The sequence below is a fragment of the Oncorhynchus keta genome, chromosome 10, assembly GCF_023373465.1.
Source record: "Oncorhynchus keta strain PuntledgeMale-10-30-2019 chromosome 10, Oket_V2, whole genome shotgun sequence".
Taxonomy (NCBI): Eukaryota; Metazoa; Chordata; class Actinopteri; order Salmoniformes; family Salmonidae; genus Oncorhynchus; species Oncorhynchus keta.
The window spans coordinates 41096053-41122317 of NC_068430.1; the positions used below are offsets into that span (position 1 = coordinate 41096053).

General features: G+C 45.3%; 1 protein-coding gene across 5 annotated transcripts in view; it reads right to left on the bottom strand.

Annotated features, from left to right (window-relative positions):
- cita (citron rho-interacting serine/threonine kinase a) overlaps positions 1-26265 on the bottom strand; it is a 55368-nt gene that overhangs the window by 6433 nt on the left and 22670 nt on the right. For 2 of the 5 annotated variants that reach the window (XM_052527041.1, XM_052527040.1), the window contains exons 15-47: positions 26193-26246; positions 25898-25951; positions 25126-25266; positions 24672-24797; positions 24122-24217; positions 23749-23865; positions 22103-22212; positions 19375-19549; positions 15829-16026; positions 15655-15708; positions 15335-15532; positions 13967-14160; positions 13527-13662; positions 13234-13338; positions 12861-13001; positions 12482-12589; positions 12080-12278; positions 10968-11132; positions 10833-10856; positions 6801-6938; positions 6286-6466; positions 5957-6048; positions 5647-5751; positions 4954-5123; positions 4546-4590; positions 3788-3868; positions 3508-3643; positions 2916-3055; positions 2487-2688; positions 2188-2316; positions 650-730; positions 433-511; positions 163-333 (exon numbers count right to left, since the gene is read on the bottom strand). In XM_052527041.1, the coding sequence (XP_052383001.1) occupies positions 163-333; positions 433-511; positions 650-730; positions 2188-2316; positions 2487-2688; positions 2916-3055; positions 3508-3643; positions 3788-3868; positions 4546-4590; positions 4954-5123; positions 5647-5751; positions 5957-6048; positions 6286-6466; positions 6801-6938; positions 10833-10856; positions 10968-11132; positions 12080-12278; positions 12482-12589; positions 12861-13001; positions 13234-13338; positions 13527-13662; positions 13967-14160; positions 15335-15532; positions 15655-15708; positions 15829-16026; positions 19375-19549; positions 22103-22212; positions 23749-23865; positions 24122-24217; positions 24672-24797; positions 25126-25266; positions 25898-25951; positions 26193-26246 (4145 nt within the window). The remainder of the gene's footprint in view (positions 1-162; positions 334-432; positions 512-649; positions 731-2187; positions 2317-2486; positions 2689-2915; positions 3056-3507; positions 3644-3787; positions 3869-4545; positions 4591-4953; positions 5124-5646; positions 5752-5956; positions 6049-6285; positions 6467-6800; positions 6939-10832; positions 10857-10967; positions 11133-12079; positions 12279-12481; positions 12590-12860; positions 13002-13233; positions 13339-13526; positions 13663-13966; positions 14161-15334; positions 15533-15654; positions 15709-15828; positions 16027-19374; positions 19550-22102; positions 22213-23748; positions 23866-24121; positions 24218-24671; positions 24798-25125; positions 25267-25897; positions 25952-26192; positions 26247-26265) is intronic. The other 3 variants (XM_052527043.1, XM_052527044.1, XM_035778172.2) reach the window with 3 other exon arrangements.

Genomic DNA, 26265 nt, shown 5'->3' on the forward strand with positions numbered 1-26265 from the left:
GCGAACTTAGAGAGAGGGGAAGTCATTCTGAAGTCACACTGTAACCATGACTGCCCCAATCCTGCCTCCACTAACCATCTCAGCCAACAGAAGGTGCAGTGACAGAATGATGGATCCCCATTGTTGCTCCAAATCCCAGAAGAAAGAGCCATATTAACGTACCTGCGTCCAGAGCCATTCCTCTGCAGCTCCCCCTCCTGTCCCAGGTTGCCCTTACAGCAGATGACCCGGAGCTTGTTCTGGTAGGACGATGCCAGGTAAATGGCTCCGGAGGAGATGGCTGGGCCCAGGTAGCGCGGGTTGGGGATGTCCAGGTGAGCGTACGAGTGGGCCCTGACCAAGACACAATACCCCCCCCCATTTATGTCTTACAATGTTATGCTAACTAGCTCAGGGTTGCAGTTAAGTAAAGGATCAGTGAGGTGATCTTACCCTAGAGCAGAGTGGCCCTGGACCTCGATCACATCCAACGAGTTGAAGTAGGTCACAAACAGGTAGGGTTCTCTGTAGGCTGATATAGAGAGGAGCACTGTGTTACAAGCCCCTATAATGTCTTATTATAACACTTTTCTAGATGGCAATCCTTCAATGCTCTGGTTAGGATCACTCCCGAGATGATGGTTTCCGATGGGAAATGATTTTGACTTACCAAACGAGAGAGGCAGACGGCTCCATTTGATGTCCTCACTTCGACTCCTGCGGCCGTATGCGTCCACAAACACCCCGAACTCTGGATAAGGAATCATCACAATAGAAATAAGTGATACTGCTGGTATGCATTGCAAACTATGTGGAAATGAATATAACGGACATTTCTTAGCAGTCATCAGAGCATGGCTACACTACTCAGTCACTACATGATCATAAAGCACCAGGGTTTCCTTTAAACTGTAAAAAAAAAACAGCTTTTGACCCGGTAAAAAAAATTGAAAGCCGATACAAAAAAGAAATAAATGCTTTTTAGTCTATTCGTTGATGGAAAAACCAGTCGATGGAAATACATTTGACCGGACATGTGTATCGGCCTATAAGTTCATTTGCATAATTTTGTGGAATTAAATGAGCCGCATAGTCATTATTTATATTATCACACGCACACAGCCTACAGATACAGAGCCTAGCTTGAGTGGATAATCTGTCAGCGGATGAGCTGTTGCTACAGCTCCTCAAACAGCTAGTTAATTTGTTTCGGGAGTGAAACGTGCTTTTATAATGTAAGCCCAATCATTGCGCAACGATTATAAAAGGCAATCGCGTGTTAAAAACAGCTTTGATGTCCATGATTAAAAACAGCTACTCTTATTTCTCTACTGGTAACTGAAGGGCGCTTCCTTTCGCCATTGGAAACAGTAAGCAGGCTTCCGCACATCACACATCACTTTGCAATGAGTTGGAGGCAGTGTGCATTTGAAAACATACTTAATTGGTTGAAAATTGAACTTTTTACGTCATATTATGAGGCATGTTTTACCTCGCTTCAAAGTAGCCTAGCCAAAATCCGACCATAAAACTGGGAGGCAATTATTTTATTGAGACTGCCATATTCCATTGAAGCCAGTAACATGTTGTATTGCTTTTCAAATCAACTTACAACTTACTTTCATTGTCCAGTAGCCAAAGGCACAATCCTAATCATTTTTGCAACCAATACTAGTGTTTGCATCTTTAGATCTCCACTCTAAATTGCTAACGGATATTTTCATTTCTATCACATTAAACCACTCACACGTGCAGTGAGCTTTTGTCAGTCGCAGTCTACTGCCTTGTGTGCATTGCTACGCTTATAACGTGAAAAAAATAATAGTCAATCAACATTTCAAGCTAAACATTCTGATCGGTTGGATCAGCCTAATTGGTTTTTAATATTTGTTTTATATAGCCTAGGCCAACTGCTGTTTGCTACTCGTCTTGTTGTCTGAGGAAAAGTACACGTGGACAGTTATTCTAACATCTTCAAAGTGAGCATCAGTATTAGGTAGGAAGGACACACGCCATTGCATCCTTGAGTTGCATGTTCTGTTCTGTTAAGATGAAATACAATCTAAATGTGATTTCGGTCATTCTGAGCAGCCAATGCATATGGGTCCGGTGAATTTCTCAAATATCCGGCACCACATTTTCCTAACGGAAAGACAAAGACGCACGCACACGCGTGGCCTATAGAAGTGTGTATGAAACATGTCTGACCGTGGAAGCAGAGCAGGTACTCGTCTTTCTGCGGTGCCTGGGTGACCTGGATGATGGAGATGGGGAAACTGTGGGAGGAGGCCGCAAAGATGGCCGAGGCCAACGTCACATCGTTCTTATCCAGGAACTCTGCAAGAGAGGTCCCCACACCAATCAAATCAACCAATATTACACAAAATAACCAGGTAATCTCTCCCTGTTTCAGTGTGTTTGGTGCCTAATGAACAACACCCTAGTTATCCCGAGATAACAGTGTACCTTGAACATGTTGTATCCTGTGTGATGAGTTGCTGACCTACCTTCCAGCACGTACTGCTTCATCTCCATCTCGTAGAACTTGTTGGTGCCGATGATGATGCTGTAGCCTGTGAAATGGATACAGCTGCAGGGCTCTGATGTCTCAATCTCTTTCCTGATGCAGAACTTATTGAGGCTGTCGTTGTAGCGCAGGATGGTGATCTTGTTGGGCATGGCGGCACAGATACACATGCCATTCTCAATCTGCACAAGGGCCAATAACAACACAGTCGGGAGAACTATCACTCCAGAAATACGGTGTAATCAGTTGTGTCCACAGTTTTCGAGGAAGGCACAGACAACATGAAAAGGTGCTTGAATAATTTGCTATGATTGAAACAAGTTTTACACCAGAAAACATTGTTTCGTCCTATTTCGATAAGGTGAAAAAGCCACGAAGAAAAGTTAAGAATCGCAAATCGGTGGCTCACCTTGCCAGAGGAGAAGAGGTGGCATCCCTTGACGGTCTCAAAGATGTATGGGCTGAGATCTGGCTGGGCTGGGAGATGGGACTGAGACAGAGACTGCTTCACCTTCTTGATCTCCACCAGACACAGGGCCCGCTCCTCTCCTGGACGGGACATGGTACAGATATCAGCAACAAACACATACAGTACCAACTGCATCCTCCATCCAATATAACACATTTGTGATCGGTTTGAACAGTTATTGCACTATACTAACACAATTCAGAATCGCAGTACCGCTAAACTGCAAGTACTGTAGCGGAGATGGTTTAGTGAACTACACTCACATGCTGAGTAACTTTCCTGTTTATTTAAGCTTTATTTCAGCAGGCGATCTAGCTAAGGACAAATTCTAAGACCTGAAGACAGATTTGAACTCCCAGAGTCCATGCCTTCTATCAGGTTTTAGCTCGGGGAGCTAACACAAGTCTGTAGGCCCGCAGGCAAGCCGGGTTTGATACTCGCATATACCTGGTATAGGAAATGGGGTCCATTTTTTCAAGACCATGTTTCCAGTAGCTCACGAAGCTAAAGCCTATAATAGTACAATACTGACCAGTAATTATGAGTAGCTTGTCGTGCTCCTTGATAATCTGGATCTGGAAGACGGAGGCCAGGCCAGGGATGTGAGTCAGGCTGTTCTTAATGACGTTCAGGGCATACAGACCCTCCTCAGAGCCAACCAAAACTATCTATGGCGGGGGGGAGAGAAAGCCAATGTGAAACTTCAGGTAACATTTAAATCAATTCCCAATCGCTTACCCAGTTCCCTGGGTACGTTTCCTGGTTCTGTATGCATAGTGAAGCACAATCCTGCATAAAACTCGCACATGTACCTGGTCGGTGAGGGGCAGGGTACAGTTAATGTCCAGTCGGTCGTCTCCTTCCAGCTTCAGCAGAGAGTTACCCAACAGTTTCTGTCGTCGGAGAGGAACACAGGCCAGGTCAGGGAATAGTGACGCGTAAACCTAACCTAGCATTCTACCAAGACAAAGCCCCCAGTATCTACTAATGTCAACGCAGGACGTTGTGAGGGTCATATAGCCTGCAGGACACAGTGGACGTGACAGAGGCAAGTGGTTTGCAGGGGTGAAGCAGGTGACGGCACGGGGATGGATATGGGCAATTGGGGGGGGTGGGTTTGCAATAAATACAACGATTTTACTTATGTAGCACGTTCCGATTTCCATACAACATTTCACGCAAGAAAAGAAAAACAGGAAGATATCAAAATGAAAATGGTACACCAGACAAACCAATCGATCGACCAATCCATCGATCAATTGTATCGCAGGGCTGCATGGGCGGGTGTGGCGATTGAGACTCTGGACGTGCACGCACGGCGCCGGCGGACAAAGCTGCACAGCCGTGTCGTCTCACATACATGCGCTGCATGGGTGCTGCATTGTGTGGGTATGTGGCTGCTCTTCAGGGTCGAGAGAGCGGGTGCTTGCACTATATGTGTGACTGACACGTTGAGTGTGTGGCGTGTGTGCATGGGTATGTATACAGTAAGTGTGTTTACTGCATGCTCTGTCAATCAAAGCATACGCTTGGGCCCAAGCAAAAGGCAGAGGCTCGTGCAGCTCTTTACCTGGACCAGTGGGGAGAGGTTCTTCTGTCTTTTAGGAACAGCTGTCTACAGTGTGGTCAACAACACCCCAGTGTATTTTACACATACAGCGTGTGTAAAATATGTATTCACGCATAAAATCATTGACAACATCCACAGACACAGACGGTAGAGGGACAACATGCAGACAAAGGAGAGAGGGAAAGGGGTGGGGAGGGGAGAGAAAGAGATACTATTGAGTGGGAGTACACCCTATTCTCTCGGCAAACACCAAGAAAGTCTTGCTCTCTCATGTTTGAGTGTGGGTTCCATCTGTAAACTAGTAGGAGAACTCCGGCGCAGACCTCGAAAGTAACAACCCTTCAAATATCAACCTGACTAGAGGTTGAAGACGGCTTTCGAGATATGCACACAAGCACGTCCACTCACCGCGTCAGCCTCCACCTTGTCCTTGGAGCCCCTGCTGCCGGCTACGACTGACTCCAGGACAGCCACCCAGCGCTGCTTGTCTGGGAAGCTGGGAGCCATGAAGTACAGGGACTGGCCTGGCCAACAGGTGGTGTGTGGGTGAGACTCCAGCTTCAGGATGTACGGGGTGTCTGCACACAGACAGAAACACAGACAGAAGCACAGACAGAAACACAGACAGAAACACAGACAGAAACAAGATACGAGAGTGAAGATCACATTCAAATACAAAAACAACAGAGGCAGGCTCAGCAGTTTAGCTACTTGACGACTGTGCAACTACTCCTGCAAAGAGTAATCAGATAGGATCAGTTTAGGTAGTTTTGCACAAGTTAGGATGTAGGGAGAGGTCAGGTGTTCATTAACTTAGTGTGTTCCAAATGGAGTTCTCTGATCTCCAAGTGCATTAGGCAGGTGGATCCCAGTGCTCGACTTGGGCAGGAGCTCACCGGAGCCGAGTACCGTCACCTCAAATGTTCTACTGCTTGAGCTCCTGTTCCTCTTATAGAATATTAGCTCACAAGTATTGTGAGGCTCCTGCACCTAAATATAAACAGTACCGGCACAAAACGAGTACCAGCACTTATTTCTGCCCAAGACAAACACCGGTGGACTCTAATCTACATGTGTACAGTATCTATAAGTGCATTGTACCCGACTTGGCCGTGTTGATGAGCTCCGAGGCTCCCACTGCTCCATGGATGGTCACCTCTCCATCAGGAAGACACAGCTCAAACTCCTCCTCTGGCTTCAGAGAGTCTGGAAACACACCAGAAGTACATTTACTAGGGCACACGGTAGCAAAATGTTTTGCAACGCTACCAGGCCAGCTACAAGTCCAGGTAGAACCCGCTCTGTTTTAGACTGTTGCCTAATGAATATGATCCAGGAGGGCAAGGGTCATGAAGACGCTGCCAAAACAGTCTGCTGAAAGAGAAAGGCGAGTTAAGTCAAGGAGCAGTACCTTCTCTGGGTTCAGCGTCGTAGATGGACACCTTGGTCCCATCCAGCACCACGTACTTCCTCTCCCAGCCCTGCTGGCCACGCTTGGAGTTCCTGCAGACACACACACACACACACACACACACACACACACAATTCAGAGGTGTTATATTTTCCCTGTCAAGGGCCCTACCCAGAGCTCATGCCCAAGAAAGATGAAAAGGAGGAGGAAGACTTTTGATTTTCAAACCACTTTCCAACAAATTCTCAAAGTGCTCTACACAAAGCAAGGTACGGTAGGTAGAAACAGAAGAATGTCCATAATAAAGATGCTACTGTGAGAACACAGACCTGGGTTGTTTCATCCATCCCTCCAGGCGAACGTGGCCAGCGGCCTCTTTGAGCTGCAGGGCAGGGGAGCTGGCCTTCTCCCGACACAACGCCTCTGAGAAGTGGGTGGCGTACTCCGCCGGCAGGCCGCACGTGGCAGGGAGGCAGGGCGAGCACTTGGGGTGGCAGAGGGTGTTGCACTCTACAGAAGACCAGGAAGAGAGAGAAGGAAATACATGTATTGTGGAGGAGTGATTTTCTTCAGTTATGTTGGCTGAAAGCAAGTACTCTGTTGCATTGCATCTTCATACCTGTACACGAGTGTCGGGAATAATATTATTATTATTATTTATTTTTTATTTTTTATGTATTCAACGTAATGGCCACAAGAAAGGGAAGTTTGGTTGAAAGAAATAGTTGAAACACAGTTAATGAACATAATGCAGTGGTCTGGGACATTGCTCATGAGCGCAACAGCAGTGCTATGGTAGCAGTAATGAGAAAGAAAGGCAGTAAAGCCCATTAGGACTACTAACCTAGGCAGGTGGCGGCCTGGCGTCCAAAGTGCACGGTGTCCAGGCAGACAGAACACTTGGTGGCCCTCATGTTGAGTCCCACGGTGAAGCGATGGGGGATGTTGTGGTGCATCCTCTCCTTCACGCGACGCCCGTACTCTACAACAACAGAGTGACAATGAGTGAAAACTAGAATGAGTGAGTTTTGCAGCGGTCATGCACATAGTTTGCATATTGTTTTTGTCACTTAAAAGCCCCTGACAAGAGAAAGCAAAAATGTTTTGACAGCAAGACAAAGAGAGTACTGATATGAGGCACAGCAATTCATTTTCTGCACGTGCATATTTTCTGTTCTAGCGGCATAACCATGGTTATGAGTCGATTCATGCAATGACAATGGGTTTATGTACTTTAACTATAGTATTTGTAAAAGAGATGGTTTCAGATCTACTTCGCTTTGCAGAAAGAAAGGCTGGTCAAAGGACACACTTTATTTTCCAGTCTAAAGTGCTGCTGGGGCCCTAATCCAGCAGGGGTTGGGTCTTGACAACTGTAAACCAGAAGTCCTGAACCACAACCCCGTCTTTGCTTTTTGAAGGCGTTTGGCAGTTCAATAGAACTTAATGGAGGTTACATGGAGCCTTTCCTGAGAACCTTCTGAAGCACTCTCTATTTTTGCCTCCATATTGTTGCCTACTAAATACTAATACTTGTTCCTTCAGTCAATAACCGGCCCAGCATCACGTGCATCTCAGATGCAGACTAGCGTTGTAAATGTGCCCCATGAACCAGTTGAAGGGAGGGGGATGATCCCGCTCTCCGTAGCCAATGCGAGTAAGACCTTTAAACAGATCAACGTTCACAAGTCCGCAGGGCCAGACGGATTGCCAAGACACGTACTTAGAGCAAGCTCTGACCAGTTGGCAAGTGTCTTCACTGACATTTTCAACCTCTCCCTGACCCAGTGTGTAATACCCACGTTTCAAGCAGACCACCATAGTCCCTGTGCCCAAGAACGCCAAGGTATCCTGTCTAAATGACGATCACCCCCGTAGCACTCACATCCGACACCATGAAATGCTATCAAAAAAGGCTGGTCATGGCTCACATCAACACCATCATCCCAGACTCCCTGGACCCATTCCAATTCTCATACCGCCCCAATAGATCCACAGATGACAATCTCTAATGCACTTTCCCACCTGGACAAAAGGAACACGTACTGTACGTGAGAATGCTGTTCATTGACTACAGCTCAGCATTCAACACCATAGTGCCCTACAAGCTCATCACTAAACTAAGGACCCTGGGATTAAACACCTCCCTCTGCAATTGGATACTGGACTTTGACGGGCTGCCCCCAGGTGGTGAGGGTAGGCAACAACACATCCGCCACACTGACCCTCAACACGGGGGCCCCCAGGGGTGCGTGCTTAGCCCTCTCCTGTACTTCACGTTCACCCACGACTGTGTTGCCGCACACTGGTACCTAACAACGACACAACGATGGCAGGCCTGATCACCGACGATTTTGAGACAGCCTACAGGGAGGAGGTTAGCGACCTGGCAATGTGGTGCCAGGACAAAAACCTTTCCCTCAACATTAGCAAGACAAAAGAAGCAGATGGTGGACTACCGGAAACGGAGGGCCGAACACACCCCCATTCACAACAACGGGGCTGGAGTGGAGACACCTTCAAGTTCCTTGGTGTCCACATCATTAATGACTCAGGGTCCAAACACACCAACACAGTCGTGAAGAGGGCACGACAAAGCCTCTTCCACCTCAGGAGGCTGAAAAGATGGGCCCTTAGATCCTCAAAAAGTTATACAGCTGCACGACATAGAGCATTTTGACTGGCTGCTGCTCAGCATCCGACCGCAAGGCGCTACAGAAGGTAGTGCACACGTCCCAGTACATTACTTGGGCTGAGCTCCCTGCCATCCATGATCTCTATACCAGGCGGTGTCAGAGGAAGGCCCTAAAAATTGTCAAAGACTCCTGCCACCCAAGTTGAAGTCTGTTCTCTCTGCGACCTCACAGCAAGCGGTACCGGAGTACCAAGTCTGGGAGTAAAAGGCTCCTGAACCGCTTCTACCCCAAAGCCATAAGACCGTTGAACAGTTAATTAGACAGCTACCCAGATGCTTTTTACCCCCTTTCTCCACATACATAGTACTTCAATCAATCACCAAACCAAAATGTACAGTTGAAGTCAGAAGTTTACATACACCGTAGCCAAATACATTTACTCAGTTTCTCACAATGCCTGCCATTTAATCCAAGTAAAAATTGTAAAAGAATAATTAATTTCAGCTTTTATTTCCTTCATCACATTCCCAGTGGGTCATGCTACCAAATACTAATTGAGTGTCTTGCCTAAATGATTTAACATGTTTAACACAAATGTGTCAGATAGCCTTCCATATGCTTACCACAATAAATTGGGTGAATTTTGGCCCATTCCTCCTGACAGAGCTGGTGTAACTGTGTCAGGTTTGTAGGCCTCCTTGCTCACACACGCCTTTTCAGTTCTGCCCACAAATGTTCTATTGGATTGAGGTCAGGGCTTTGTGATGGCCACTCCAATACCTTGACTTTGTTGTCCTTAAGCCATTTTGCCACAACTCTGGAAGCATGCTTGGGGTCATTGTCCATTTGGAAGACCCATTTGCGACCAGGCTTTAACTTCCTGACTGATGTCTTGAGATGTTGCTTCAATATATCCACATAATTTTCTTTCCTCATGATGACATCTATTTTGTGAAGTGCACCAGTCCCCCCTACAACAAAGCACCCCCACAACATGATGCTGCCAAACCCGGGCTTCACGGTTGGGATGGTGTTCTTCGGCTTGCAAGCTTCCTCCTTTTTCCTCCAAACACAACGATGGTCATTATGGCCAAACATTTTTATTTTTGTTTCATCAGACCAGAGGACTAGTCCAAAAAGTATGACCTTCGTCCCCATGTGCAGTTGCAAACCGTAGTCTGGCTTTTTTATGGCGGTTTTGGAGGAGTAGCTCCTTCCTTGCTGAGCGGCCTTTCAAGTTATGTCAATATAGGACTCGATTTACTGTGGATATAGATAATTTTGTACTGGTTTCCTCCAGCATCTTCACAAGGTCATTTGCTGTTGTTCTGGGATTGATTTGCACTTTTCACACCAAAGTACGTTCATCTCTAGGAGACAGAAAGCGTCTCCTTCCTGAGCGGTATGACGGCTGCATGGTCCCATGGTGTTTATACCTGCGTACTATTGTTTGTACAGATGAACGTGGTACCTTCAGGCATTTGGAAATTGGTCCCAAGGATGAACCAGACTTGTGGAGGTCTTGGCTGAATTCCTTTGATTTTCCCATGATGGCAGGAAAAGAGGCACTGAGTTTGAAGGTAGGCCTAGAAATACATCCACGGGTACACCTCCAATTGACTCAAATTATGTCAATTAGCCTATCAGAATCTTCTAAAGCCATGACATAATTTTCTGGAATTTCCAAGCTGTTTAAAAGCACAGTCAGGTAAATCCATTCTGACCAACTGGAATTGTGATACAGTGAATTTAAAGTGAAATAATCTGTCTGTAAACAATTGTTGGAAAAATTACTTGTGTCATGCACAAAGTAGATGTCCTAACCGACTTGCCAAAACTATAGTTTGTTAACAAGAAATGTGTAGAGTGGTTGAATAACGATTTTTAATGACTCCAATCTAAGTGTATGTAAAATTCTGACTTCAACTGTACATACAGTATTACCTCAATCAATCAATCACCACAACTACCTCGTACACCAGTACACTCGGTACCGGTACGCCTTGTGTATAGGCTATATACAGCCTCGTTAATGTTATTCTATTGTGTTACTATTTTATTGTTATCTATTTGTAAATGTTCTTGCTTTTTAACTGCATTGCTGGGAAAGAGCTCATAAGGAAGCCTTGTTGTATTTGGCGCATGTGACAACTAACATCTTACTTGATGAATACAACAAGCACAATGAGATGGAAGATGGTTACCTCTTCACAACAGTTTCAAACTGGGAATACACTTACTTTCAAAAGTTACCCGTCGCTTCTCTGTGAGCAGAATGAGAGAGAAAGAAAATTAAGAGTTCTCTATATATAGAGATAGAGAGAGCGAGAGAGAGGAGACACACACACACCGAGAGCAGGGGCTGTGGGACTTACCTTCAGGCGTGGAGCTCTCCTTGCATCGCGCAGAGCTAGAGGGTGCCAGGAGGCTGCTGGGGTTGGGCTGGCGCTCGGGGGACTTGACGATGGCCGACATGAGGATCTGCTGGCGGGCGGAGGCTGGCGTGGCCGGGGCGTGCTCTGAGGCTTTAAAATGGGCCGCTGGAAGGGAGGGAGGAACCGTTAAGCTTTTGGCAACACCTGGCACACTTCGACACACCAGAAACATTGCTTCCTGTACATCGTCTCCATCATTAATATACAATCACCCTGTTGAAATACTTCCAAAAAGGTGTCCTCACTTCCTTGAAGAAGACAGGGTAAATAAAGTAAGCATTCCACTGGACTGCTCTCCCTAATATGTCAGATCAGTGAGGAGTTCAAGGAAGGGATACAAGGATTTGAACCCAACACTATGACAATCATCGGGGCATGGATTCACAAACAACTCACAGGAGTGCTGACCTAGGATCAGTTTGGCCTGTTCGATAATAATTAATATTATAAACTGGGTGGTTCGAGCCCTGAACGCTGACTGGCTGGCAGCCGTGGTATATCAGACTGTATACCACGGGTATGACAAAACATTTATTTTTACTGCTCTAATTACATTGGTAACCAGCTTATAATAGGAATAAGGAACCTCCGGTGTTTGTGGTGTACGGCCAATATACCACAGCTAAGGACTATATCCAGGCATTCCCCGCTGCGTCGTGTGTAACAGTATAGCTTCCGTCCCTCTCCTCGCCCATACCTGGGCTCGAACCAGGGACCCTCTGCACAACAACAGCCAACAGCCACCCTCGAAGCATCGTTACCCATCGCGCCACAAAAGCCGCGATCCATGCAGAGCAAGGGGAACAACTACTTCAAGGTCTCAGAGCGAGTGACGTCACCGATTTATACGCTATTAGTGCGCACCCTGCTAACTAGCTAGCCATTTCACATCGGTTACACGTGCATAAGAACAGCCCTTAGCTGTGGTATATTGGCCCGTCCCTTATTGCATGAACAGGGAGGGCCTGATCCTAGATAAGCACTCCTGCTTTCAGAGGCTTTATGAATATGGGCGTATGTCCTGTAATAAGATTGTTGGCGACACCACCCACCTTCTTCTCTTAGTGATCTCAGCTCTATCCTCATCTTCTGCAGGGCGTCCTCCAGGTCTGAGCAGCGTGTCCTTTCCTTCTCCAGGGCCACCTTCATGTCACTGTACTGCATGGGCAGTGCTGGCTGGGCCTGGGCCCCGGAACCCCCAGCCCCGTTTCCATTGGGCGCCAGCTCATCCCGCCGCCGCCCGAAGATACCCTGGCAGGAGAGAGAGGGAGCTCGAGTTAGAGGGACCCGGAGTTTCAGAAGGAGCCACGGACTTGTGTGGCATTCATTTCACATGCAGTAACATTAAGATGTACTGTGTGTGTGTTTGAGCCTGTGTGTCCCCGTCCAGGGACAACAACCATCTGCTCCCTATGCCGACTGCGCCATTCGCCGTCATCGCGGCGTTCTCTCACCTTCTTTTTCTTGGTGGGCTGATCCATTTTGGCCTGGAGGAAGTCAATCAGCTTGGTCTGCTGAGAAATGGTGCCCTCCATCTTGACTTTCTCATGAGAATAAACAGCCTGTGGCGTGAGAAAGAATCAATGTCAATATAAATGCATCAGGCTACCAGCTAACGTCTCACATGGAATTAGCTGTAAGAGCTGAGCCATTCCAGCAACTACGGCGGACGTTTCAAAAAAACGTAAAAAAGCGTTTCTTATTGGACAAGACCACATAGTACCTCCCCTTTTCAGTCTGTTTGGTGCCGAATGAATACGACCCAGGCCAGCTGAGAACAGCTGGGCTCAGCAGTGTTAAAAACGGTCTGAGTGGGACTGAGTGTAATGTTACCTGGATGTTCTCCAGCTGGTACTCCAGGTCGGTCCTCTCAGTCTTCAGCAGGTCAGTCTGGTCCAGAGCCTCCTGCAGGCCTTGTGTCAGACGAAAGATGTGGCTCTTCTGTAGGTCCATCTGCTGCTGTAGCTTGCCTTGCTGTGGTGGGGAGGTCACCACACCAACACACATCATTCCAAGTCAATCAAAAAGCTATTTTCTGTAACTTTTTGTGTAAATTGGACAAGCGTCCTGACCAGGGGTGAACCTTTACATTAAGCTGCCCTATGGGCTGTCCTGGCTCGGACAAGGCTTACTTACTTTGGGTAAATGAAATACAATATTGCGTATTTATTGATGTTTGTGTGAATGTTTGCGGAGTGCTCTCTACCTCGTCCATCAGCCTCTGCTTCAGCTCCCTCTCTGTCTCCAGTTTTTGCTGCAGGGTGCGGGCATTCATCTCCAGCATGGCGTGCTTCTTCTCCAGGTCATTCAGCTGACAACACACACAACCACAAGTTCAAAGATTGTGTAGAAAAATATAATATATGCCATTTGGCAGACACTTTTATCCAAAGGGATTCGGTACAGTGTGTACATGATGATTTTCTACATATGCGACCCCAGCGATAATCAAACCAATGGACCTGCCGTCGCTAGTGTCATGCTATAGACAAGACTCACCGTATCAGAGAGACTCTCAGCCTTCAGTCTCTGTTCTTTCAGGGCTTGCTGCAGAGCCACGATCTCCGCCGTGTGCTCCCTGACCGCTAGCTCCACCGCCTGGCGGGACTCGGTACTGCGCTGGTCCGCACGCAACCTACACACACATGGAAAATTAACACTCCCTGTGTGCGCACAGCTGTGTGTGGGTAGCAGTAGGTTTGTAGTGTGTGTGTGTGTGAAGGCATTTGCATATGTAAATGTGACATGAGCACCTTTGTATGTACTGTATTGTGTGTGTGTGTGTGTGTGTGTGTGTGTGTGTGTGTGTGTGTGTGTCATTCATGTATGTATGTGTGTATGTATGAAGCGTGTAAGACACGTGTGCATATATGAGGCGTGTGCGCATGCATGCATGACGTGTGTATGATAATCTGCCATGCGTGTGTGTGTGTGTCTACCTATTCTGTTTCTCGTTGTCCATCAGGCGCTGCATGTCTCGAGTCCTCCTCTCGGCCTGGTTCTTCTCGTCCTCCAGGGCTCCCCTCCAGGCCTCCCACTGTCTCTCCTTCTCCAGCAGCTCATCATTCAGACTCTCCAGCTCCACAACCTGCTCCTCCAGCATGCTGCACGTCGTCTTCAGAGTCTCAATGTTCTACAGGCACACCAGTCACTTGTTTGATTTTGCCTTTATGTAACCAGGTAAGTCATTGAGAAGTTGAGAACTCATTCTCGTTTGCAATAACGAGGTGATACACTAGTCACTTCCTATGCCAACCGTTCAAAAGTTTGGGGTCACTTAGAAATGTTCTTGTTTTTGAAGAAAAGCTCATTTTTTTGTCCATTAAAATAACATCAAATTGATCAGAAATACAGTGTAGACATTGTTAATGTTGTAATTGACTATTGAAGCTGGAAACGGCAGATTTATAATGGAATATCAACATAGGCGCACAGAGGCCCATTATCAGCAACCATCACTCCTGTGTGCCAACGGCATATTGTGTTAACTAATCCAAGTTTATCATTTTAAAAGCTAATTGATGGCCAGAAACAAAGAACTTTCTTCTGAAACTCGTCAGTCTATTCTTGTTTGGAGAAATTAAGGCTATTTCATGTGAGAAATTGCCAAGAAACTGAAGATCTCGTACAACGCTGTGTACTACTCCCTTCACAGAAAGGAGCAAAATGGCTCTAACCAGAATAGAAGAGTGGGAGGCTCAGGTGCACAACTGAGCAAGAGGACAAGTACATTAGAGTGCCTAGTTTGAGAAACAGATGCCTCACAAGTCCTTAACTGGCAGCTTCATAAAATAGTTAACTGCAAAACACCAGATTCAACGTCAATAGTGAAGAGGTGACTCCGCGATGCTGGCCTTCTAGGCAGAGTTCCTCTGTCCAGTGTCTGTGTTCTTTTGCCCATCTTAATCTTTTTTTTTTTATTGGCCAGCCTGAGATATGGCTTTTTCTTCGCAAACCTGCCTAGAAGGCCAGCATCCCGGAGTCACCCCTTCACAGAAACTTGGATTAGCTAACACAACGTGCCATTGGGACACAGGAGTGATGGTTGCTGATAATGGGCCTCTGTACGCCTATGTAGACATTCCATTATAAATCAGTCGTTTCCAGCGACAATAATCATTTACAAACATTAACAATGCCTACACTGTATTTCTGATCAATTTGATATTATTTTAATGGACAAAGAAAACGTGCCTTTCTTTCAAAAACAAGGACATTTCTAAGTGACCAAGCAGTTATGGAACGTAATCAAACATTTAAACATTCTGGAAGGTACAGGAAACAAATGATGAGCAGACGACCGTCACCTGTTTCTGGTTGTTGAGGTGCATCTCTCGGTCGGCCACCTCGCGGCGGAGGCGGTCCACGTCCTGTCCCAGCTGCAGGCGGTCGTCCGTCTCGTCCGTGGCCTCGTCCAGCTGCTTGGACAGGTAGAAGTTCTGTCTGTTCAGCTCGGCGTTCTCCTGGCTCAGCTGGGTCAGCTGCTCCTCCAGATCTGTGATCACCTGGTGGTGGTGGGGGTGAGGAACAAAAGCTACGACTGAACGGAGTTCAATCATTGCTTGAATGCACATTCTAATCTATATTGACATTTACTGCAATTGGAATTCCAATAAATGTTACTTACTGAGCAACTGTCTCTCAGGGCGTCAAACTTGCGTTGGATTTCATCTCTGTGGGCCTGAAAAAAAATTAACAAAAGTCTTGACCTCTGGTGTGATTTACATGACAGGTTGTGTGTGTGTGTACAGCTGTGCAGGTTGACTTGTCCCGTTGACCTGCCAACGTCCTTTCCTCTCACCCTGAGGGCAGTGATCTCCTCCTCGGCCTCGGCGGTGGTGTCCTCCAGCTCTGTCTTGGCCTGCTGCAGCTGGTTCTCCAGGGCGTGGCGTGCTGCCTGCAGCCCGCTAATCTGGGACTCCCGCTCCTGCAGCGACAACGTCAACTCCGTCACCTGGCGCTTGATCTCCAGCTTCTGCTCTTCGTGCTCCAGGCCCATCTAGAACACCAAAGGTTGACGGGTCAGAGGTTAAAGGGTCATGGCATTGCTTTGGATTTGATCGGATAATACAAGGGTGTGGGTAAATTAACTGCACCTTGTTTCATGAATTGTTTCTTTAGAACAGTGCTCGAGGTGAAATACCGTACCTTCGGAAAAATTCAGAATTTTTCCACATTTTGTTAAGTTAGACTTAGTTTAAAATGGTTAAAAAATATATAACAAATCCTCAGCAATCTACACACAATACCCCATAATGACAAATCAAAAACAGGTTTAGACATTTTTGCTGATTTATTAAAAATAAAAAACAGAAATACCTTATTTACAGTGCCTTGCGAAAGTATTCGGCCCCCTTGAACTTTGCGACCTTTTGCAACATTTCAGGCTTCAAACAAAAAGATATAAAACTGTGTTTTTTTTGTGAAGAATCAACAACAAGTGGGACACGATCATGAAGTGGAACGACATTTATTGGATATTTCAAACTTTTTTAACAAATCAAAAACTGAAAAATTGGGCGTGCAAAATTATTCAGCCCCTTTACTTTCAGTGCAGCAAACTCCCTCCAGAAGTTTAGTGAGGATCTCTGAATGATCCAATGTTGACCTAAATGACTAATGATGATAAATACAATCCACCTGTGTGTAATCAAGTCTCCGTATAAATGCACCTGCACTGTGATAGTCTCAGAGGTCCGTTAAAAGCGCAGAGAGCATCATGAAGAACAAGGATCACACCAGGCAGGTCTGAGATACTGTTGTGAAGAAGTTTAAAGCCGGATTTGGATACAAAAAGATTTCCCAAGCTTTAAACATCCCAAGGAGCACTGTGCAAGCGATAATATTGAAATGGAAGGAGTATCAGACCACTGCAAATCTACCAAGACCTGGCCGTCCCTCTAAACTTTCAGCTCATACAAGGAGAAGACTGATCAGAGATGCAGCCAAGAGGCCCATGATCACTCTGGATGAACTGCAGAGATCTACAGCTGAGGTGGGAGACTCTGTCCATAGGACAACAATCAGTCGTATATTGCACAAATCTGGCCTTTATGGAAGAGTGGCAAGAAGAAAGCCATTTCTTAAAGATATACCCCAAGCGACTTACAGCTGTAATCGCAGCAAAAGGTGGCACTACAAAGTATTAACTTAAGGGGGCTGAATCATTTTGCACGCCCAATTTTTTAATTTTTGATTTGTTAAAAAAGTTTGAAATATCCAATAAATGTTGTTCCACTTCATGATTGTGTCCCACTTGTTGTTGATTCTTCACAAAAAAATACAGTTTTATATCTTTATGTTTGAAGCCTGAAATGTGGCAAAAGGTCGCAAAGTTCAAGGGGGCCGAATACTTTCGCAAGGCACTGTAAATAGGTATTCAGCCCGTTTGCTAGGAGACTCAAAATTGAGCTCAGGTGCATACTATTTCCATTGATCATCACTGAAATGTTTCTACAACTTGATTGGAGTCCACCTGTGTTAAATTCTATTGATTGGACATGATTTGGAAAGACACACACCTGTCTATATAAACAGGTCCCACAGTTGACAGTGCATGTCAGAGCAAAAACCAAGCTATGAGGTTGAACGAATTGTCCATAGAGCTCCGAGACAGGATTGAGTCGAGGCACAGATAACAGGAAGGATACCAAAAACTTTCTGCAGCATTGAAGGTCCCCAAGAACACAGTGGCCTCCATCATTCTTAAATGGAAGAAGTTTGGAACCACCAAGACTCTTCCTAGAACTGGCCGCCCGACCAAACTGAGCAATCAGGGGAGAAGTGATGGTCACTCTGACAGGGCTCATGAGTGCTTCTGTGGAGATGGGAGAACCTTCCAGAAGGACAACCATCTCTGTAGCACTCCACCAATCAGGCCTTTATGGTAGAGTGGCCAGACGGAAGCCACTCCTCAGTAAAATACACAAATGCCGTATCGCTTGGAGTTTACAAAAAGGCACCTAAAGGACTCTCAGACCATGAGAAACAAGATTCTCTTGTCTGATGAAACCAAGATATTTGGCCTGAATATCAAGTGTCACGTCTAGAGGAAACCTGGCACCATCCCAAGCATGGTGGTGGCAGCATCATGCTGTGGGGATGTTTTTCAGCAGCAGGGACTGGGAGACTAGTCAGGATTGAGGGAAAGATGAACGGAGCAAAGTATAGAGAGATGAAAACCTGCTCCATAGCACTCTGGACCTCAGACTGGGGCGAAGGTTCACCTTCCAACAGGACAAATCTTTGAATGTCCTTGAGTGGCTCAGCCAGAGCCCGGGCTTGAACCCGATCAAACATCTCTGGAGAGACCTGAAAATAGCTGTACAGCAACGCTCCCCAGCTAACCTGACAGAGCTTGAGAGGATCTGCAGATGTACCAAGCTTGTAGCGTTATACCCAAGAAGACTCAAGGCTGTAATTACTGCCAAAGGTGCTTAACAAAGTACCGAGTAAAGGGTCTGAATACTTATGTAAATGTCTTATTTCAGTGTTTAATTTTGAATAAATTAGCAAAAATGTCTAAAAACCTGTTTTCTGCACAGTGGTCTAAAGCACTGCATTGCAGTGCTAGCTGTGACACTAGAGAACCTGGTTTGAGTCCAGGCTCTGTCGCAGCCGGCAGCGACTGGGAGACCCATGGGGCGGCTGGGATGTTCCTGTCCCATTGCGCACTAGCGACTCCTGTGGCAGGCCGGGCGCAATGTACGCTGACACGATCGCCAGGTGTACAGTGCTTCCTCCGACACATTGGTGCGGCTGGCTTCCGGGTTAAGCGGGCAATGTGTCAAGAAGCAGTGCGGCTTGACTGGGTTGTGTTTCGGAGGACGCATGTCTCTCGACCTTCACCTCTCCCAAGTCCGTAGGGAGTTGCAGCGATGGAACAGGACTGTAACGACCAATTGAATACACAAAATTGGGGAGAAAAGGGGGCAAAATAATATAAATTAAAAAATGGGGTATTGTGTGCAGATTAATGAAAAAAATATATATATTTAATCAATTTTAGAATGAGGCTGTAACGTAACAAAATGTGGAAAGGGGTTTGAATATTTTCTGAAGGCACTGTATTACTTGAAACTGAAGTTGCATGCAAGTAGCTTTGTGTAAATGCCAGCCAAAGTCAACACTTTTTGGGCTGGTTTCCCAGACACTGATAAAGCTTTGCCCTGGTCAACAAAAGCAATTTCAAAAGCACAAATATGCTTCATTGTCTCAGCTTAATCAATGTCTGGGAAGCCAGCCCAGTCTTACTGTGTACAATACAGGGGGCCCTTCTCTTTCCTGGCTTCTCCCCTATTTATCCAAATTCCCCTCTGGGGATCAATACATTTTATTCAACTCTGACCTCTCGGAGTCTGGTCTCCAGCTCCAGCAGACGGCTCCTCTTGCTTTGCTCCTGCTGACTCATCTTCTCAAGGTGCTCCTCCAGCTTGGCGTTCTGGGCCTCCAGCTTCCCCGCCTGGGACTCTAGGTAAAACTTCTGCTGCCTCAGCTCCGAGATCATCTCCTCCTGGGCTTTCCTGCCACAACCACAGTCAGACAGAGAGAGGGAGACCATTGAGGTTTCAACCAAAAAATGCATTCTTTGGGTAACACCAGTAAACTTGTCTGGTTACGTATGCAACTTAGGTTCTCTGAAGGGATAGGGTGGGAATGATATGATTTAAAGAGAACTGAGGGAGATGGAGTTTAGTTAGGTGTGGAGTCTTTTTTAATTTGGTTTTCTGGTGCTGTAATGGCGATGGCTGGTGTCAGTTCCGTCTCCTGTCTGCTTTGTTGACTTCGACTTTATGCATAAAATATATGTAAAAATGCATGTGCAGTGCATAGAAGTGGTAGTACCAACTAATGAACAACATAAAAAGGTGCCAACCAAAGGACCGTTTAGCATTTTGTCTGATCTCCAGGTATCCATACAGGATGCAATTGCCACTAGCAGAGAGAGCCTAGCTGGCTACTCTGTCGAGAGGGGCTAGCTGGGGCAACAAGTCGGCGGGGGAGGAGACAGTAGTGGATTGAGGGGCATGGATTGTCCATAGCCGCTGCTCATCTCCATAAATGTTGCTGTGAACATAATGCAATGCTACATCAGACTGCTACAAGATCACAAACTCTTTGGTTTTGCTAGCCTGAGATTGCTAACCAAGGGAAGTCCTACACTATTGCACATGAAGGTTTAAAATGATGTATTGTCCTGATAGTAACTTACAATCTGTTTTAGATCATTATATTCTCTTAGTATGAATATACCATTTTGATATATCCTTAGAGATAGAAATGAGAGTTAGGTTAAATCTCTGTGTATGAGAAGTGTAATTATGTAGTTGACTGCAGGAATGTGTTCTCCCGATAACTCAAGGCCTCTCCTGAATGATAAGCCTGTGATATGCACGGAGGAGCACAGACAAATCCTGGGTGATGGAAAAGTACTGAAGTACATCTTTGTGGAAGGGAGGGGGTGAGAGCTAAGGGTATTAATGGACACTGCACTGTATTGAATCTATGTATTCAGATGGTACATCTTCACTGAGTAAAAATGTGAAACATCACTCAGAGTTTGGGATCATTGGTATGTTAAATATGTTTATTTGTATAATGAGATATTGGGTTTCTTATCAGCCCTGTCCTAGCTGTTTATTATTTGTGTAACTTTGTCCTCAGGCGGGTATGTCTGTCTGGTGAGACTACGATTTGTGCCTAGTAGATGTACTGCGTGGCCTGCTATGTTTATTGTCTTTTGAACCACTCCAAATAAGAAGTTCCCTCATGGGAAAATAAAGCTATTCTAAAGACCGCCACACTGACATGTTTTTGTTCTGGGTATAGATGCTACGGTTAGTACTCACATGTTTTTGTTCTGGGTATAGATGCTACGGTTAGTACTCACATGTTTTTGTTCTGGGTATAGATGCTACTGTTAGTACTCGCATGTTTTTGTTCTGGGTATAGATGCTACGGTTAGTACTCACATGTTTTTGTTCTGGGTATAGATGCTACGATTCGTACTCACATGTTTTTGTTCTGGGTATAGATGCTACGGTTAGTACTCACATGTTTTTGTTCTGGGTATAGATTTTTACTCACATGTTTTTGTTCTGGGTATAGATGCTACGGTTAGTACTCACATGTTTTTGTTCTGGGTATAGATGCTACGATTCGTACTCACATGTTTTTGTTCTGTATAGATGCTGGTTAGTACTAGATAGATGCTACGGTTAGTACTCACATGTTTTTGTTCTGGGTATAGATGCTACGGTTAGTACTCGCATGTTTTTGTTCTGGGTATAGATGCTACGATTCGTACTCACATGTTTTTGTTCTGGGTATAGATGCTACGGTTAGTACTCACATGTTTTTGTTCTGGGTATAGATGCTACGATTCGTACTCACATGTTTTTGTTCTGGGTATAGATGCTACGGTTAGTACTCACATGTTTTTGTTCTGGGTATAAATGCTACAGTTAGTACTCGCATGTTTTTGTTCTGGGTATAGATGCTACGGTTAGTACTCGCATGTTTTTGTTCTGGGTATAGATGCTAAAGTTCTTGTTCTGGGTATAGATGCTACGGTTAGTACTCGCATGTTTTTGTTCTGGGTATAGATTCTACGGTTCGTACTCACATGTTTTTGTTCTGGGTATAGATGCTACGGTTAGTACTCACATGTTTTTGTTCTGGGTATAAATGCTACAGTTAGTACTCGCATGTTTTTGTTCTGGGTATAGATGCTACGATTAGTACTCGCATGTTTTTGTTCTGGGTAAAGATGCTACGGTTAGTACTCACATGTTTTTGTTCTGGGTATAGATGCTACGGTTAGTACTCACATGTTTTTGTTCTGGGTATAGATGCTACGGTTAGTACTCACATGTTTTTGTTCTGGGTATAGATGCTACGGTTAGTACTCACATGTTTTTGTTCTGGGTATAGATGCTACGGTTAGTACTCACATGTTTTTGTTCTGGGTATAGATGCTATGGTTAGTACTCACATGTTTTTGTTCTGGGTATAGATGCTACGGTTAGTACTCACATGTTTTTGTTCTGGGTATAGATGCTACCGTTGGTACTCACATGTTTTTCTGAGTGTAGATGCTACTGTTAGCGGCTAACTTGTTGGCCTCAGAGAGCTCGGTGATCCGCTGCTCCAGATTCTTCATCTTGGAGTCCATGGCGTTGATGGTCTGGAAAAAGGGAATTGCAACACAAACAACGCACTTAGATCCATGAAATCAAATTAAGGCCTTTTTCCCCACCTCCATTTCAATTTAAGGGAACATAATGTGAAAATTGTGCCATGGTGTAATTGAGACATGGATGCAATGTGATTCTATCAATTTACGAATAAGCATGATTACAGCTTACAGATGTGGTCAAATGTATCAGCACCCTTGCAGTCTTTCTTCTAAAATAAGTTGACATTGAAAACTGTGGGTGTTTACACGGGTATATGTTTGCACAGGCAATGATTCTCATTTACTGTGTAATCTCTCACACCTGTGATAAGTTGCAGGTGCATATAGGTAAAAAATAGGCATCCAACCAGTTTTGAAAAGAAAAATACAGAACATTCTGCTCCATTGCACTCTAATGTAAAATGCGAGGGTGACAATATATTTGACCGCATTTGTACATCGCACACAAAAAGATGTGTTGATTGTTTATAATTTCCATGAAAATAGACATCTGGGGAAAAAAACTTTTTTGGTGGTTGAAATTTGTAGCCAGAGCCATATATTGAGACAGGGAGTAAATATAAAAGCCATATCATTAAATATATGGCTCTAAATGTAGCTACTGCAGAGCAATTCGACAGTAACGGTGTGATGAGGTAACGGTGTGATTGTGTATAGATGGTTCGTTTAACTTGGCAATCATTGGTTTTTGTTTTGACGTATATTTTAAAGTGAAAAAATCTGAGTCTCAGTGTTGCTCTGTTACCGTGGACTTGCCCAGTACTGAAATGCTAAACTAATACATAGGCTAATGTTACATTCAGACCAAAAACCCTTTCTGTCAATGTCAAATGTTGTCTGGCTCTGATCATAAAGCCTATTAGTGGTAGATAACTCAAGTCTATCACGTTAACTAGATTATAGACTTAAGCTTGGACTTTGCAGAGTGACCCCATGTAATGGAATACTCCGAATTAAAATCGCAGTCTTGACAGCATTCCCTTCGACAAATTGAGTGGAGCGCCAAACAAAACAAACAAACAAAAACTTAGCCCATAAACATGTCAGAGAATCTGTCCTCAAACAAACAAAAGCTGTGGCAGAAGTCTCGGAGGTTCTCGCCCACACGGCCCCATAATTGGGAGTCTAATTGGCTCACTGCTGTTCTATAACATGTAGCCTATGTGAGTCATACAATTTTCCCATCTCCTCCATTAGCTGCAGTCACCACATTGATATTCGCAGAGATTTCCCCCCCTCACAAAAAGCAAACAGTGTTGGACTGTACTGCCCTGCAAGTTCTCTATGGAGAATCTACACAGCTTTGCGCAGCAATATAGTAAGGAACAGGCTACAATCAAAGAGCGCAGTCAATTAAAAAGTACAAAGCAAGTATGCTAGTTAACTTCTCCAGCTGCACCTTGTTTCATTTTTTCGGCTTTCAGCACAGTTTCCCTGCTTGAGCAGAACTGATAAGCCTGGCAGAGAGAAAGAAGTCAAACACATTGTATTAGTTCTATTACTCCTTGTGAAAATTGGCCTTACCGCTTTCTGTTCACTGAGGAGTTTACACTTCTCCCGGGCCTCTTCCTCGTGCTGGGCCCGTTTGGACTCCAGGCTCTCCTTGTCTGCCAGGTCCACCTTCATCTGGGCCTCCAGAACCTGGGCAGTGTTCAAAATGTTTTGAAACTGAGTAGTGCAATGCGAAGGTACTACCTGACCTTGTCCAATAAGAACACAGATGTATTTATTTCTGTTGCAAACTGTTTTGCTATGGTGTGCCCAATCGAAAAGTACACCTAGTTCAGGGGGACAGAGAAAGCCAAGTCACTAGTAGGCTCACTTGGCCACACTTTTCAATACATAAAGATATCCTTGAGACCATGATTTGCAGGCTGACTTAAAAAGTCCTCTCTACCTTAATTTTGTCCTCATAGAGCCTCTCCTTCTGGACCAGGTGAGCCTCCATCCGCTGGGCTGTTGACTGGGTCTCCCTCAAGTTCTCCTCCAGCTCCTGTACAAACAAACACACACACACACACACACACCATATATCATGCAAGGTAACAACAAAGACCTACAAAATGAAACAACAAAATATGGATGAAAGCACTATCCACACTGTCACTCAGTCCATGACAGAGACACTTGCTTGGAAGAGCTGTTTATCCATGACACGGTGGTAGCGGTGGCCGTTCATGTTGGCATGCAGCCCGGGCCGGTGCGCGTCAAGAAAGACGTCGCCTGTGTGAGCCGTGGTTTCTTCGTGGCTCGTGACAGCAGGCGGGACATCCAAAGTGAGAGAAATGGGTGTGTGCATGCCATGGGGCAGCAAGCAGGACATTCCCTATGTGTGTGTGTGTGCATGCTTTAATCTATGCTCTAGGATAAAGGTAGTATAGAGAGGGATAGAGGAGTTGAGGGTGGGGGTCAGGGTATTAAGAGGGGACTTATCCCTTGGCTCTCACCAAGATCTTATCAGCCATCTGCTGGATCTGCTGGGATTTAGTCTGGATGTCATCCTTCAGCTTGTTCTCTCGTCGCTCCACCATCTCCAGACGCTTCACCTGGTTCTCCAGGGTCTTCCTGCCCTCCTGCAGGACACACAACAAGTTCTTAATAATACCCACATGACTGTCGACAACACTGAAATCAGTGGAGGCTGCTGAGGGGAGGACGACTCATAGTAACGCCTGGAACGCAGTGAATGGAATGGCATCAAGCGCATAGAAACCATGTGTTTGATACCATTCCACTAATCCCGTTCCAGCCATAAACACGAGCCCGTCCTCCCCAATTAAGGTGCCACCAACCTCCTGTGACTGAAACACAGTACATGGATGTAACACAATAAATCATTACAATTAAAAAAAAAATACATTTTCTTTTTACATAAACACAACTACACATGAGCAACCGTACCTCGGTCTCTCTGAGACGTCGTCGGAGGGAGTCGCTGGGGTCGGCCTTGCCGCGCAGCCGCTCAAGCTCCTGCTCCAGACGTTCCTTAGCCTGCCGGATGTTCTGCAGCAGCTCTGTGGCTTCTGTACTGGCTTTCACCGCCTGGGGGTCAAGAGTCCAATTAGACATTGTGTGGAGACAACAAAGCCCATTAGGATTCATGCCTTTTTATTCCCAAGAACACAGGCAGCAAGGGCATGACACGATATAAATAAATGGCACTGCCATTTAGCCAAGAAACGTTTGTACCCACAACTTCAGTGAACTGTGAATGTCAATGACTGATTACATCAGAAGCTAATCAAAGCTACAGTTGAAGTCGGAAGTTTACATACACCTGAGCCAATTACATTTTCACAAATCAGTCAGTTCGGATCACCACTTTATTTTAAGAATGTGAAATGTCAGAATAATAGTAGAGAGAATGATTTATTTCAGCTTTTATCGCTTTCATCACATTCCCAGTGGGACAGAAGTTTACAAAGTAGATGACCTAACTGACTTGCCAAAACTATAGTTTGTTAACAAGAAATTTGTGGAGTGGTTGAAAAACGAGTTTTAATGACTCCAACCTAAGTGTATGTAAACTTCCGACTTCAACTGTATGTGCCTATTGGACCACACTGGTGACAGCTGATGACTAACCATTAATTTGGACTCACAAAGCTATTCTACGGTGACATCCAGGACCCCTGTGTGTGTGTGTGTGCGCTATGTACTTTAGAAAATATACCTTGGAGAGTTTGTCTTGGAGTTCCAGGATTTTCACTTGCTGTTCCGCATTGGTCTGAAAAACAGTATGAAAGATTAGCTGACTGTAATGTCAAATGTGTGAAATGTATCTATTATTAATGGGACCTAATCTCTGCAGAAGGCTGAGGCCAAAACGCATCAGTGCAAGGCAATACATCAATTATTGATATTATCCATTTCATTCTCTATGGGACTATACAAAACGACGATTCGACACCCAAAGATTTTTGAAGAGTAATCCACAATACAGTTCACCCATGGACAGGACGGCATACCTTCTCCAGTTTGGAAAGGAGCTCCTCCACCTCAGCTTTACCCTGCTCCTTCGCCTTGGGGACAGAAATCCGA